This window comes from Antedon bifida, chromosome 7 (assembly GCF_963402885.1).
Source record: "Antedon bifida chromosome 7, ecAntBifi1.1, whole genome shotgun sequence".
Lineage (NCBI taxonomy): Eukaryota > Metazoa > Echinodermata > Crinoidea > Comatulida > Antedonidae > Antedon > Antedon bifida.
In genome coordinates this window covers 19,275,159-19,291,061 of record NC_136232.1, presented here as the reverse complement: position 1 = coordinate 19,291,061, position 15,903 = coordinate 19,275,159, and the positions used below count along the sequence as shown (strand labels likewise).

Below are 15,903 nucleotides of genomic sequence, written 5' to 3'. Positions count from 1 at the left end.
TGTAATTTTAAATTGTTTATTTGGAATCGTTTTTGTAATGAACTTTTAGACAATATGTTGGCAAAAAAAATCTGTTTTTGCCAAAGTCTACCAAGACATTAACATATAGTACTTAATATTGTTAGCATTGCTTAATTGTTTAAGTACATTCTATCCATACTTCAAAAATATTGCCAGTTGTTTTATACAGTATACTCATTTTAATTGCATTGCATTTTCTTTTCTTTTAAAGATTATTTTATTATTTTGTTGATTCAATGTATTCATTAAATTAAAAGAAGTTTAATTACTATTCTACACAAAATCACTATTGTCATCTATTTATAATATTGATTAAAAAAGTATCATATTGAGTATGAATGACAGTATTATTTTATTTATATTAAAGATGTATTGTCCCCAAAAACATGAAAAATGAAGATTAATAAAATCAGATTTTAATGACAAAATAAAAACCTATTAGCTGGCAGTCAAATTGACTATTTTAAATCACTTATTTTCTGATCCAATTTTTGGTCAAAGTAAATTACTATTATGTGACGTTAAAATGGCATATTCAACAAAAAAATTAAAAAAAAAAAAAATTGTTCAAGGGGACAATACATCTTTAATGCTTTGAATTTCTGATCTAATGAGGTCTTTAATTAGAGGCATGGTTACAAGAACTAGTTAATAAGCAAATAATTACACTGTAAGTGTATACATAATTGTTTTTTTATTGCAATATATGATTTATCACTACTTTTGTGATAATTTAAAAGCAGAAAGCTTAATTATTATGAAGAGAAAACTAAAGTACTTTTTACAGAAAATATATTCCCAGTAAATTATAAATGAAGTTCAACCACCAATATAAATGTAATATTTAAATGTTGATATTTTTTTCAATAGTTCTTCTTCATTCAAGACTCATTGTATTCTTTTTTTAAATAATTGTGCTCAATAGGCTAATTTTTACTATTCAACATATCTATTTAAGTTTGCTTCATATAGTATTTATTGTATCTGTTTTCTGTTTCGTACCTTTGAGGGGCAACTTTCGTTGCTGTTGGTCTTGATGAAATAAAATAGAAAAAAATATACATGTGACAATTTATCCTGGATACTTTTGTAAGCCAATGTTTAGGATTTTTTGTACTGTCTGATATTATCGTCCTATTGGCTGTTACTCCTTTCACATCAAATCTCCAGAGTTTAAACACAGAGGCATACACCATACAAAATGTTGGTACTGACGCACCACAATGTGTTTAAAATCCAGAGTGTGGAAAGAGTATATTTCTTATTTCCATTGTTCAAATAACAATGATGATCATATACTAATGTTTAGGTGGGTTACTAATAAAGGGGTTACTAGAGGACCCATATGTATAATTATTAATTTGAATACAGAATTAATTCATTTTTCATATTTATAATCTTATTCACATATGAATTTTACATACAATAGTTACATTGGAATGCAAATTATACTACTGTAATACATTTTTTTGTGCAATTTAAATAAAATCAGATTTTACTGAAATTGGAAAATAAGTTTAGAAAATGGTTCCTTAGGAAACATTAAAGAATATTTTTCTGCAGTTACAACATTTTATTTACTCTTATTCTTAAAACCTGTTTGTAATTATTAAGCAAGCATATTTTTAGATGATCATACACACAACATAATTGACTATTTTAAATCACTTATTTTCTGATCCAATTTTTGGTCAAAGTAAATTACTATTATGTGACGTTAAAATGGCATATTCAACAAAAAAATTAAAAAAAAAAAAAATTGTTCAAGGGGACAATACATCTTTAATGCTTTGAATTTCTGATCTAATGAGGTCTTTAATTAGAGGCATGGTTACAAGAACTAGTTAATAAGCAAATAATTACACTGTAAGTGTATACATAATTGTTTTTTTATTGCAATATATGATTTATCACTACTTTTGTGATAATTTAAAAGCAGAAAGCTTAATTATTATGAAGAGAAAACTAAAGTACTTTTTACAGAAAATATATTCCCACTAAATTATAAATGAAGTTCAACCACCAATATAAATGTAATATTTAAATGTTGATATTTTTTTCAATAGTTCTTCTTCATTCAAGACTCATTGTATTCTTTTTTTAAATAATTGTGCTCAATAGGCTAATTTTTACTATTCAACATATCTATTTAAGTTTGCTTCATATAGTATTTATTGTATCTGTTTTCGTTGCTGTTGGTCTTGATGAAATAAAATAGAAAAAAATATACATGTGACAATTTATCCTGGATACTTTTGTAAGCCAATGTTTAGGATTTTTTGTACTGTCTGATATTATCGTCCTATTGGCTGTTACTCCTTTCACATCAAATCTCCAGAGTTTAAACACAGAGGCATACACCATACAAAATGTTGGTACTGACGCACCACAATGTGTTTAAAATCCAGAGTGTGGAAAGAGTATATTTCTTATTTCCATTGTTCAAATAACAATGATGATCATATACTAATGTTTAGGTGGGTTACTAATAAAGGGGTTACTAGAGGACCCATATGTATAATTATTAATTTGAATACAGAATTAATTCATTTTTCATATTTATAATCTTATTCACATATGAATTTTACATACAATAGTTACATTGGAATGCAAATTATACTACTGTAATACATTTTTTTGTGCAATTTAAATAAAATCAGATTTTACTGAAATTGGAAAATAAGTTTAGAAAATGGTTCCTTAGGAAACATTAAAGAATATTTTTCTGCAGTTACAACATTTTATTTACTCTTATTCTTAAAACCTGTTTGTAATTATTAAGCAAGCATATTTTTAGATGATCATACACACAACATATTTGTAGTGAATGTCTCGTAAATACATTAAAACTAAAATCATACATTACTGCAGTAAAAAATGAGTTACAGCAATAGAATTATTTTGACGTGATCCTTTATAATAAACATATCTTTTATCAGGTTTATGCATTTACTTGAGTTGTCAGCAGAAAGTGAATTTATATATTTATTCAAGGAGAACAATTTAAACGCTCATAGAATAAAATATACGCCTGAGCCTTGAGAACTTTCGATTCCGCAACTTCAGTTACCTGAGAGTCACTTACATAAAACCATTTCCCTTTCGCTTGCGGAACTGTTTCGCTCGTACTATCTCCGTTCATATTATTGCAATCTTCACTTTGTTCATGTTCATTATCAGTAATATTGCTTGTTTTTATATTCTCATGTGATACATTTGTCTGGTTTTTCTTGTAACTGCATGCTGGTATGTTTAAAGTGTATTGTAAAAGGTCTGGATTGCTCGGTCTAACTTTCACATACGCAGTGTAGTGACCAGAGTGAAGTCTACCACTATGTTCCACAACGCCATAGAGGGCATACATCACTCTGTCTTTGCTATCAGCAAATTGCTGCACAGACAAAATAATATATTTTCCTAATAATATTTATAATCATAAATTTCATAGTTGTAAATTAAATAATAGTAGAGTTAGAAAAATATTTTACTCAACAAATAATGAAATGATTTAATATAGAAAATAAAGTATGAACTTACACGACAGTTTGTACTGCAGAAAGGCGCCAGGTCTAACAACAATGGGAAGTCCACTTGCCTAGTAACCTTGCGAAGGTTGAAACCATTCTGAAAAAAAAAAATATAGATGACATAAAATACCTTAAATCAGCGAGTTGTTATTAGATAATAACAACTCCCTGCTTAAATTATTGCATTTATTTTTAACAATTAATTATGATAATAGAAAGGACTAATTACTTTCACATTTATATTTAACAATACATATATTTTAAACCTTGAATTAAGTGACATTAACACTTGTTCCACGGTGCTGTTCAATCTCTATATGATTTACCATATTTAACAAAACACATTGAGTGGTCGCCTTCTATAGGAATAATTTTTTCCTACGGCTTACCTGCATAAATCTCTTAATATGTAACGTTAAAATGGAAGGTGGTCGATGAATTAGCATCTGTTTGCTTGCATCTTGATAAACAGTCTTACCTGAAAAGATAAAAAAAATAAATAAAAAAAACACCATAATAAATCAGATATTTAAATAAACACAGTTTATAACCTGTCTATTCTGTAAACAACAAATTAAATTTTAATAGATAGGTCTCGATTTGTACGACCTTTGACATACGCACATTGGACCTAGAATCTGTTATAAAACTGTGTCAAAGAACCGAGTGAGAAAGTACATCACCACGTCCCTGTATGCGGACAATGACCGACGTACCTATGGTTGTCGTAAATCGCTTAGGGCTTGGAGGCAACACAGTAATATGACAAATCATGATGCGATGATCATCTAAATTGTTGCTTTGGCTTGTGATTGGTCAATTCACTTACATTGTATGTACACCCTTACGTTGTATGTACACCCTTGTGTTGCATCGAAGTGAGAGAACCAAGTTTTAATATCTATAAATAGTTATGCCTACCTGTACCAGCTTCTTCAGTACATATTTCGCAGCCAAATTTGTTAGATCCTGTAAGTAGCTCAGGCAATGTAAATTGCTGTAGGCATGTCTGTACTGAGCATTCATTAACTTTCGCATTGTACCGACACATACTACTAACACTCTTTGTTCGTCGCTTCACAATCTGCGATTTTTCGGGCCCACCACATGCTACGCTTGATTTACTAGCCTCGGAATCGTCATCCTCATCAAATACAGAGTCGTTCGTTTGATTTGTACGTTCGGTCGCTGGACTGCAGTTCCCTGGGCTGTGTCCGCTTTCACTGCTATGACCATTAGTGCCGCTGGTTTGATGACTGGCGCTTCCTTGTATTCCATTACATTGGTCGGTAGCTTTCAAATCTGATTCTTCACTTTCATTGGATAATGGATCGCTAGACGTGTTTGGCACGTTGCTTGGTTGCTTCACAACAGATGACGCTTTACATAGTTTATTCATGGCATCTTCTTCACTCTCCATCTCTGCACAATAACCATTTGGTTGTGCACCACTTTCGTCTTCAGTTAGCGTCAGATTTGAGAATTTATTTTCAAGTTCTCGGGTATTGAGTTCTTCCGCTTCTTTATTATCTAAATGTTTTGTTTTATCATCGATGGCGGCCAACACTTCCAAGTGACTTGTGTCGGAGAGGTTACCAGCCTCTGCGTTTTTGTCCATTTTATTTTTAAGACGTGGATCGAGTGACGTTTCACTATCGGCGTCATTTGGATCATAGTTGTCATTGCAATGATCAGTTTCATTCGTCGATTGATTATTCTTTTCTTCTTCTTTCACACTTCCCTTTTTTGAAGACTAAAGAAAAGAAAATAATTTTGTAATCAACCGAAAGATTCCAGACAATCTGGAACACAGTACATGTTTAAAGTACTTATTTTATGCAAAACCACAAGTTGCCTTTAATGGTATTCCATTATTCTTTTTTAATTGTTTTTGGCCATGATTAAGAATGTTTACTTCTAGACTCCTGGCCGGGTAAAATTTTTCGATACACAAGTTTGTACAAATGTATATAATATGGATCTTGCAATTTGGGATGCATGTTGCGTCATTGATCTTCACCTGGACCTATAATCCATAACACTGTGGCAAGGAATTGAGGCACGTTCAAATGTGCACAATGAATTAACATGGCATAATTAGGTCCTGGATTGTTGCAAATCAAAAGCTTCCTAATAAATATCAGAAACGGAGCTAACCTTAGCTTGTTTCCTAGCCTGCTTCTTTGCTTTGTTCATCTGGTGTTTACTGGGTTTTTCTTCTTTTTTCTGCTGATTTTCTACCATATTTAACAATGTAGGTTTACGCATCTGAAATGTACAATTTTTTTTTATCTTATTTCTTCTTACCAAAGACAATGAAGCTACAGAGAGCAACGTATGAGCATGCTTACATGCATATTGTCATTGTGATAGCGTCTGTAAAAACATCAAATAAATGTATTACCTTTGCTTCTGAAATAGGTAGCGAGAGGTCAAGGAACGCCTCATGTACTTCTGAAACCTAAGATAGATGAAAAAAAAAAATATATAAAATTACACTACATTAATATTATTTGGGACACTCTTATCAAGAGGACAATTTTCCATGAACAAAATAGGGGCAAATAATATTTTAACACTACGGACAACCCCTATTTAGGGACACTTCTATTAAAGGGTCACTTTGTTGGGTCCTGAAGGTGTCCCCTTAATAGGGCTTTTATTTGTTTTTACCTGTTTGCAGTTTTGACAATGTACAGCACTTATTAGATAGCCGCCAAACACACTGTCTACAAATGTATGCTTACACATGGAACCAAGATCTAAAAGACACATTAATCCCGAAAATTAATTCTTGAAGAATCTACAGTACGTAAAATACTATTAATATGAACTGGTATCCATGTTACTATGTGTGTAGACACTAGACCTATGTTTGTTTTTACCTAATTTACTACATTTTATGTAAAAATAAATACTATATGGACTTATTGTGATAACTTTTTTCGTCTTTAAACGATTAAAAGTGTGAAAAATAAGTCGATTTGAATAATTTAAGTGGCCCGCTTTAAATCTCAACATGCATTGCACGGATTGATATTTTAATATTGTGATGTGATGCACCCACTTTTAACGATCATGGAAAAGATCTTCCCCAATTTGTATTAACAGATTCTGGCAAAAAAGGAATGACAATTAATTCAGCAATGAGACAACATCAGGCTAGGCCTATAGCTAGCGTACGTTGTTCGTATGTTACCGCTTTTTACCAGCCATATGCCTACAAGACTAAGCTAAACTAAGCTAGAAATGTCTATGAGAGAACTTTCGAAGCGAGCTACTTAGGTAGTGCATTGTTTTTTTTTTTTTTATCATAATTAACCTTAGAATGCATATTTAAGACAAGAAATGACCTGTTTGCAGGTCTAGTGTCTTTATTGATTAAATTACTGCTTACATTTTACTTTTCCTTTGACTTCAGGATCAACATTTTCAGGCTTAACATTCTTCTTCATGTTAAATGAGCTTAAAATACCTTCTTTCATTCTCTACATAAAATCAAAATATTTCAATTATCATTTATAGCTTTTCAAATATAAGTTTAGTAACTAGATGATGAAGATTGCAGCTACAGCAATAAGAATAAAACTATGAATTAAAAAAATGTTTTAAGTGTAAAAATATAGCACAATAGTGTAGTCAGCTCTGTCTGCACTATCAAACTAGTTTGACAACGAAAGTGTGATATGCCCAAATATGGTAGTGATATGACATCATCATGTCCATGTATGGGCACATCATATATTTTTGTTATATAAAGTTTGAAAGTGTAGACAGAGTTTTAGGATAATCCTAAAACAATGAATAACTTTATTTAAATACCGGTGTAAATGAGTATTTAAATAAACGCACTGTGTAATATAGCTTTACACTGATGATGGGAAGTGCTTAACTAAACATGTATGTTTAAAAGCGACGTTCAATAAAGATGAGATCAAAACTGATAACTGAAGTTGTTTTGTTTATTAAGTGAATTTCTAAACTTCTCACTCTTAGAAACTTCAATTGAAAGCCTTTAAATAAAAAAAAAAAAAAGACAGTAAATGTAATATAATATTACCTTGAATTCTTCGTTCTTCATGCCATCTAAAAGGTAACGCAACAGTTCATGACTGTCTTGTTGTTGGTATCCCTTAAATCTAGAGGCTCTAGAAAGGACACAGGAATGGAAAATGTGTAAAATGGTTATGTCTGTAGTTAGTTAGCTTATACTACTGTTTTTACTACAGATTTATACGCTTGATTGGGTTTACATACTCCGGGACACACAATAACTCTGGAGATTTGCTAGTGTGGCAGGGTACCTACAAGACATACTTACTTGTCACACATACACTAGGGCACACACCATAACTCTGGAGTTTGCTAGGCCAGGTCAAGGGGTACAAGGCATACTTACCAGTCACATCCACTAGGGCGCACACCATAACTCTGTAGTTTTGCTAGGATAGGTCAAGGGGTACAAGACATACTTACTTGTCACACATACACTAGGGCGCACACCATAACTCTGTAGTTTTGCTAGGCCAGTTCAAGGGGTACAAGACATACTTACTTGTCACACATACACTAGGGCGCACACCATAACTCTGTAGTTTTGCTAGGACAGGTCAAGGGGTACAAGACATACTTACTTGTCAAACATACACTAGGGCGCACACCATAACTCTGTAGTTTTGCTAGGACAGGTCAAGGGGTACAAGACATACTTACTTGTCACACATACACTAGGGGGCACACCATAACTCTGTAGTTTTTCTAGGCCAGTTCAAGGGGTACAAGACATACTTACTTGTCACACATACACTAGGGCGCACACCATAACTCTGTAGTTTTTCTAGGCCAGTTCAAGGGGTACAAGACATACTTACTTGTCACATACACACTAGGGCGCACACCATAACTCTAGAGTTTTGCTAGGACAGGTCAAGGGGTACAAGACATACTTACTTGTCACATACACACTAGGGCGCACACCATAACTCTTGAGTTTTGCTAGGACAGGTCAAGGGGTACAAGACATACTTACTTGTCACACATACACTAGGGCACACACTATAACTCTGTAGTTTTTCTAGGCCAGGTCAAAGGGTACAAGACATACTTACTTGTCACAGACTTTGTTAAATAAGTCCCTTGGATTAACAGCATAGCTGCGACTTGTATCACGCATTTTGTTGAAGAAAAGCGCCAATGCTTGCGTTAAAGGGTTCCCCTCTGGTAGATGTATTTTCAAAGCATCCTGGGAATTAAACAAATTAAAGTATTAAATAAAACTGATTAGAAAGTAGAAAAATATAGTCATACAAATGCAGATACATTTTTGAATAAAGTAAATTGAAATAACTATTAGCAAGTAATAGCATTATTTCATGGAGAGGTAACACAGGATGTAAACGTCGCGTCGTTTTGAAGAGACAGCACACAATCTTTAGGCTACTACTACTACGATAAAGTTGGTATGAATACCTAGAAAAATGTCTACTCTTTGATATTAACATTTTTGAAATCCTAATAAAGTAAAATGGTTTTGTTTAGTCGACATCCAACAAGTTTTTCTCAACTGGCCAATTACAGGATAGAAAAAAATCACTTTCTAATTTAAGTCTCAAGGGAAAAGCTTTGTTTTTACTTGGACAGTAGTTGCACGGTTTTGACCATGAACAAATTCTGGTTCTGTAATGTGATAGAGTCAGGATTTGAACCAGGGACCCTAGGATTAGTAAGCAATTATTTCAACTACTAATAGTGTCACTAAGTTTTATATAACATGGCATTTGGAACTCACAATAAGGTGCTTGTCTGCATCACTTTCATCCTCATCTTCGTCGGTAGAGCATGCAACGTCTATAAATAGCTTGGTTTCGTTTGGTATGGTAATATCTCGTGCCATCCAAACTTTGTCTAAAACATCTTTGAATACGTAAGTTTGATTTAAAATCTAAAAAACAAAAGAAAACATTAAAGAAAAATTTGCATTATTTATCAGCTGTATAAATCAAAAATGTATTAATTAAACCAAGAAGGCCAAAATATACAGTAATATTTATTGCTCAAATTAATTGTACATACAGTTAGTTCAACTCAGTCCGTTAAATAAATGTATAAAACAAAACAGTAGAACCCTTTGTAAGGGGCACTACCGGGACACAACAAAGTGTCCCCTTAATAGGGGTGTCCCAAAAGAAGAGTTCTGTAGAAAGAAAACAATAGTAGTTTACCTGCATAACAGCATTGAAGAAACATGTGTTTCCAAGATTGCTTAATCCCTGAGAAAATAAACAACATCATTTGAAAATATCAATAACAATTTGTAATACTATAGAACAATAATCATCAATCAAATATCATCAATTTGTATATTTTCATAATTATATGATAAAGTTTGTAGGTTTATATTGGAAAAGTCACACAAACATATTTGGTAATTCTAAACTGGTTTTCTTCATTAGTAATTCTGTATCAGTAATTGATTGGTTTATTATTAAATAAATTTCACAATCATTTATACAGATAGCAGCTTTGGGTTAAGTTACACCATATGCTGTGTAAATAAACCTTGTTTCACCAGCTGTGCAGTTTGCTAAATTACATAACAGCAACACTCAAGGATTAGATATAAAATCACCAAATGCTGGTCAGAAAATATCACAAAAACCTACAATGGTCACTATGAGTTGATGATAAAAAAAAGGTTAATTAAATATAACTAAAAATGTTGATGGCATGTGTTAAATAATACGTCCATTAATTTGACGCAAATGTTGAGTAGAATGACCCTTACCTTGACCTTTACTGGTACGTCGCCTTTTCCAACATTTGCTGTTTTTTTTACTGCCCCATCTTCAGGTTTTATTTCTTTTTTCTTCTTCACTATTATTAATAATCAAGTAAAATTGATTTTTTATTCTAGCAGTTTGATAATATAATATAAACTCTGTGTTATGAAAGCAGTGTTTTTCATATTCTTGAATATTATAAAACACCAATGATGCATGACTGTGAAGTAACACAATTGTTGTGGTCACTTCTGTACCTGTTCAGTGATAATGACCATTACATGTTTATTCAGAGATATCTCTGGTACAGTAGTACACAAATATTTACTGGACTGAGGGGCATGGTTACAAATATAGGCCAAAGTGATCTCAAGACGAAGTCGAGGGATATAGTATAGTCTCCAGATAACTGAGGTCTATATTTTTAACCATGCCTCGATGAAATCCCAGTAAATATTTATTTTCTATACTGTACCACGCACTTTGGCTGTAGGCTAGGCCAAAGCAAACATGGACTTGTTTGGAGTAGGCCTAGTTAGTGGCAGTTTCGCTGCGAAGAAGCAAACAAAAAAGGCCTGCATTTGATAAATCGTCGCTTGCAGATAAGCAATAAATATTCCCGGATCATACTTTATTTGTTTCTTCATATTTTAACAGGCTGCTTACTAAATCAGCTCATACAAGTTAATCATCGTAGGCTAGGCTAGGGATATATAATAGATAAACAACTTACATGAGGATGTTGACTTGCAGGCTGTTCTCATCTGTTTCTTAACAAACTGTAGACTTTCTTCTACCTTTTTGTGTACATCTTGAGGGACTTCATTGTCACATTCATAACACCTAAAACAAACAAAAAGTGGTGTTGATAGTTGGTATACCTGCTTGGCAGAGTCTTCTGGGTGGGTGTTGTGATGTAATCAAGGCAATCTAACAACAGGACACTGAGCTCGTCTTGTCAAGATAGTAATTTGTAACAGTCCTTTGATTTCATGTCTGGCTGCGACAAATACCTACAGTACTGTACTATGTACATTCTTCGCAGCACGGCACACAGTGTCTGTTAAGGGTCTGATTGTGTCGCATCCACAGATAAACCGTCTGATCTCTGGAGTTGCTAGATTGCCTGTGTGTAATTAGGCTGAAAAGAAGGCCTTAAAATAAGCTAAAAGCTGGGTGGACTTTGACTTTATTCGTTAAACCAATACAAGACCGCATATGTAATATTTTTGGGTATATTTAAATAATAATCATATTTAAAGCATAATATGGCACCAATGTCAAGCAAATTCCTTTTTTTTTTTGATGTATAAGCTTACCAAATAGCCCATGTGTAGATGTTGACAGACAGTGAATGTGCTCCTGAACGAGGTGTATTGTAGTGCTTTAATGCATGCTGATTGGGTGAATATCGACCACAACCCTAACAACAAAATAAATAAAATTAATACAATACATTGTTACAAATTCAGTACTGGTATTAAAATTTATTTTTATTTTATATATAAAATGTATAACATTATTTAGATATAAAAATAATAACATAAAATATTATGTACAACCACGTAAAATCAGAATAAAATTAACTATTATTAATGAAAATAAAATAATAATATTTTTGCATACAAGGATTGTATAAGAATCGTTCTTGAAGTTGATACACACTCAACTGCACAATAAAAATAGTGGTGTGGCTTCAAATTAGCATATCTGATTGGCCGATTCAGTCATATTCAATCATTCCTCTTAGTGGTGGAATACTATTTGAGTTGTGATCAGTCGCGTAACGTACAGCCTAGAGGCCCCTGGTTTAGGAACACTAAGTGGTTCTCCAACTCTGGAGGCCTAGGGCGTTTTTAGCCTTTATCGACATGTGTTAATGCCTGTTTTTTCTTCTGGGTACTGCTCAGGGCCCCCATAAGGTCCGGGGCCCCTGGGTTTAGCCAGTGAGCTCTCATAGCCATTATGCCACTGGTTGTGATTAGTTTAACATATCTCTATCATTAAAGGACAACTTGACCGAGGACCATATTTTAGGGTATTAGGGATGTACATGATTTCAGAACAATTGCGAGATTAAGGATATCGCCGCACGCGCTTGCCATACAGCTGTCGCCGTAAATTGCTGTGATGTCACAGGTGCATCGCAAAATCTACTTAAGAAGGAGTCCAGATAAGCAAAAGAAACAATAAAAAAATCAACATTTATATTTTTTACGATTTATTTACAAAGTGTGTTGCACCTGTGACGTCACAGAAATTTATGGCTGTACGGCGAGCGCGTGCGGCAATATCCTTAATCTCGCAATGGTTCTGAAATCATATGTACATCCCTAATACGTTGTTAAAATATGGTCCTCGGTCAAGTTGTCCTTTAAAATATTCATGGATAAGCTCACCTGATAACCACATGCTAAACAAAGCCAAACAGCAGCTTCTTGAGAACAATCAACATCATTCCCGTCATCAGCTTTATCTTTTGAGCATTCCTGAAATAAAAATACATTACATTATTACTGTCACAAATTTAATAGATATGGCATTAGATTATGACCACCAACAGCCAATCTATGTAGATCTAGGAAGTTCTTTGTTGTAAATACTGTAACATTCATTTGTGTGATTCTAACATTTGTTTGACGATAACTCTATACTGCAATATTAATATGTATATCAATTTTAATAATTTTTAATTGTTTTAACAGTATTTTACATTTGCATATGGAGTTTTTGCAATCTGTGTTTCTACAGTAATTTTTTTCTTTTTTTTAAAAACAAATTTGATGTATTTTTGTAGTTTTATTGTCTTAATTATGCCAAGCAAATGAATTTCCATTTTAGGTGGACATACAACATGTCTTGAATCTTGAATCAAACATTATGTTCACTTTTTTTCAAACCACATTTTTAAAAGCGGAGATGAAGTTTTATTAATTTGCTACTGAATCAATAAAATATTCACTTGACAGTAAACAAATATTTTTAGGCCCAATTTCTTACCACACAAGCTCCAATACACGCGTTTTTTAAGGTCTTACGTATCTGATTCTGATTGGCTGCTTTTGAAGCATGTTCACAACCTATAAATAAAAAAAAAATGTTAAGGTTTACTTCAAAAACACCATTAAAAGAATCAAATATAATTATGTGGTTTATATTCACTGGTATTCATTAAATAATTTCATTACTGAAAAAATAAGCAGAATTATATTATTAGTAGTACTAAAGGCTTTAATTTGAGAGCATCATGTGCAAATGGTACATATCCAAATAGAAATTTATACTGATTGAATGGCGGCGGCGAAGATCCATTTTTAATAGTGGGGGGAACGTATAAAAATGAAATATTTTGCGAGCGAAGCGTGTAACATTTGGCTGGGGGCGTCAAAGGTCCTCCGGTCGGGGATCTGGAAGCCCAGCTCTTTGAGTAATTTATAGGCTGTTTCAATCGATTTCTGAGCACAAAAAAATTCCGCCCAGAAGAATACAATTATTTCTGATGCGCCACTGGTTATATTCGCGCAAAATCTAATCTTCTTAGATATTGTATTTTCTGAATGTGTGTGTCATAGAAGTCTTACTTTCTATTTCATTTCAACAATTTAATAATTTTGCTATTGAAAAGTGAAAGGGACAATTCCCCCACTAAAAAATATGTGGGGGGAACATGTCCCCAATCTTCCCAGGATCTGCGCCGGTGGGTATATTTCATTGAATTTAAAAAGATGTAATGGTAAGATGCAGAGGTAACAATTTCAAGAATTGAGGTTCAGAAAACTGACCTGAGACTGATTCCCCAGTTTCTTCATCACTCGATGGCCTGTCTTTATAATTCTTATCTGCTTTCTTTCGTTTCTTACCCATCTCAATATCCTCATCCACGGATTTAACCCGCATCTGAAACAAGAAATGATTTAAAGTTGAAAATAAATTAGGACAATTTTTATTTTCAATTATGAAATTTGATACTTAATACTGTAAGTTTTAATTAAAGACGTGTTTTAATTAAAGACGTGTTTTTAAAAAACATTTTTTTAATTGTTTTGTTGAATATGCCATTTTAATGTCACATAACACTTTGAACAAAATTTGAATCGAAAAAAAATGTATTTACCTTTAAAAAACTGTGATTTAAAGCAAAAAATAATCAAATTGGCTGCCAGCCAATGGGTTTTTGGTTGAATTTGTCATTTTATATGAGAAACCAAAATAACCTATAGGCCTAGATTCAAAGTCTGATTTAATTTAATCTTCATGTTTCTTGGGGTTCAATACATCTTTAAGTATAGGGCTAGGCCTAGGGTTTACACCTAATAATAAAACTAACCCTAATTAATAGATGAAATTTGATATTTAAATGGGGGAAATCCAGTGGGATTCCCCAAAAATAGGCTAGGCCGTATTTATTAGCCTAGGCCTAGCTAAGCTATAAAGTAATTGTTTATCTGCGGCGGTATTATATCATCATAGCGTCCAATATATATCCAAATCAATACATCACCACCACAGGGCCTTTTTGCCTAAGTAAGCTAGGCTAGTACTAGTAGTAGGAGGCTACGTCAACGTACGTTACCTTATTTTATTACACAATTCTAGCCTTGCTTACTAGGCTCCCTAGCTAGGCATAGGGTCAGACTTCTGCCTAAATAGCTAGCCTTTAGTAGCCATGTTAGGCCTAGCCTAGCTAGCTAGGGCCTAGGCCTAGCAGTAGCTAGCTAGGCCTAGCCATGTCATTCCTTTTTATTTCCAACAAGAGTCGCAAAACAACATAGAATAGAAATAGCCTTGCTGGCGGTGTTACCTACTAGGCCTAGGCCTAGTAGAAATGTAATCAAACCTAACCTACCTGGTACTTTAAGTATAAAAATCAGTTATGTTTAGGTATGCATTCTTTCAAGCTGTTAAACACGGAAACGAGTAGGCCTAGCCTATCCTAGTCTTAAGTTAGCTCGTCGCGGTCAAAACTCCTCTCTCGATCCCAGTGTCGATCCCACACACCACACCGTACTACTACAGTACTATGAAAAATGAAAAAAAAAGTGAATAGCACCACCAATCTTAATCATGTCGTGTCACGTGGTAGAAGCATTAAAATTAATCAGAGAATTAACATGGGTATGTATCCAAACAAATTGAAAATAATGGTATATATTTTAAAGTATTGTAGCCAGTAAATTATAATTGAAATTTACTTTTGTTATTTCTATTCAACCGAAATTAATGTATTCAGTCCAGTGGTCTTGAATCTGTTTACGTTACGGATGTTATGTTTAAATATAGTCCAGTAAAAGTATGGTTGAACCTAGAACAAATTGCAACAGAATTGTTTTTTGTTTTACATAATAATAATTTCTTTGGAGTTTACACTTTGGCAATACAGAGCCGAATGTAGATGAAATTATTATTTTTACAAGGATCATGTTAGAACATTACTCAGGAATATAAATGTAAATAAGAGTTCTGGTCCCGATGGTTGGGGGCAGAACATTGAAGTCGTGTGCGGATCAGATCAGTGGTGTCCTTCGGTACCTCTTCCAGACCTCTATAAACCAGTGTGTAGTTCCTAATCTTTGGAA

At 33.2% G+C, this 15,903-nt stretch overlaps 1 protein-coding gene across 1 annotated transcript; it reads right to left on the bottom strand.

Moving 5' to 3' along the window:
- Positions 1–1,388: 1,388 nt before the first annotated feature.
- Positions 1,389–15,319, bottom strand: LOC144848223 (ubiquitin carboxyl-terminal hydrolase 16-like). Its single transcript, XM_078704936.1, has 19 exons — positions 15,174–15,319; positions 14,110–14,224; positions 13,328–13,407; positions 12,727–12,816; positions 11,647–11,750; positions 11,061–11,170; positions 10,333–10,421; positions 9,770–9,817; positions 9,337–9,489; positions 8,657–8,790; positions 7,609–7,696; positions 6,946–7,036; positions 6,222–6,310; positions 5,953–6,009; positions 5,706–5,816; positions 4,470–5,301; positions 3,938–4,026; positions 3,559–3,645; positions 1,389–3,412 (listed from the first exon to the last, which is right to left on the bottom strand). The coding sequence occupies exons 2-19, from the start codon at positions 14,222–14,224 to the stop codon at positions 3,011–3,013; spliced, it is 2,769 nt and encodes a 922-aa protein (XP_078561062.1). The 5' UTR covers positions 15,174–15,319; the 3' UTR covers positions 1,389–3,010.
- Positions 15,320–15,903: the final 584 nt, after the last annotated feature.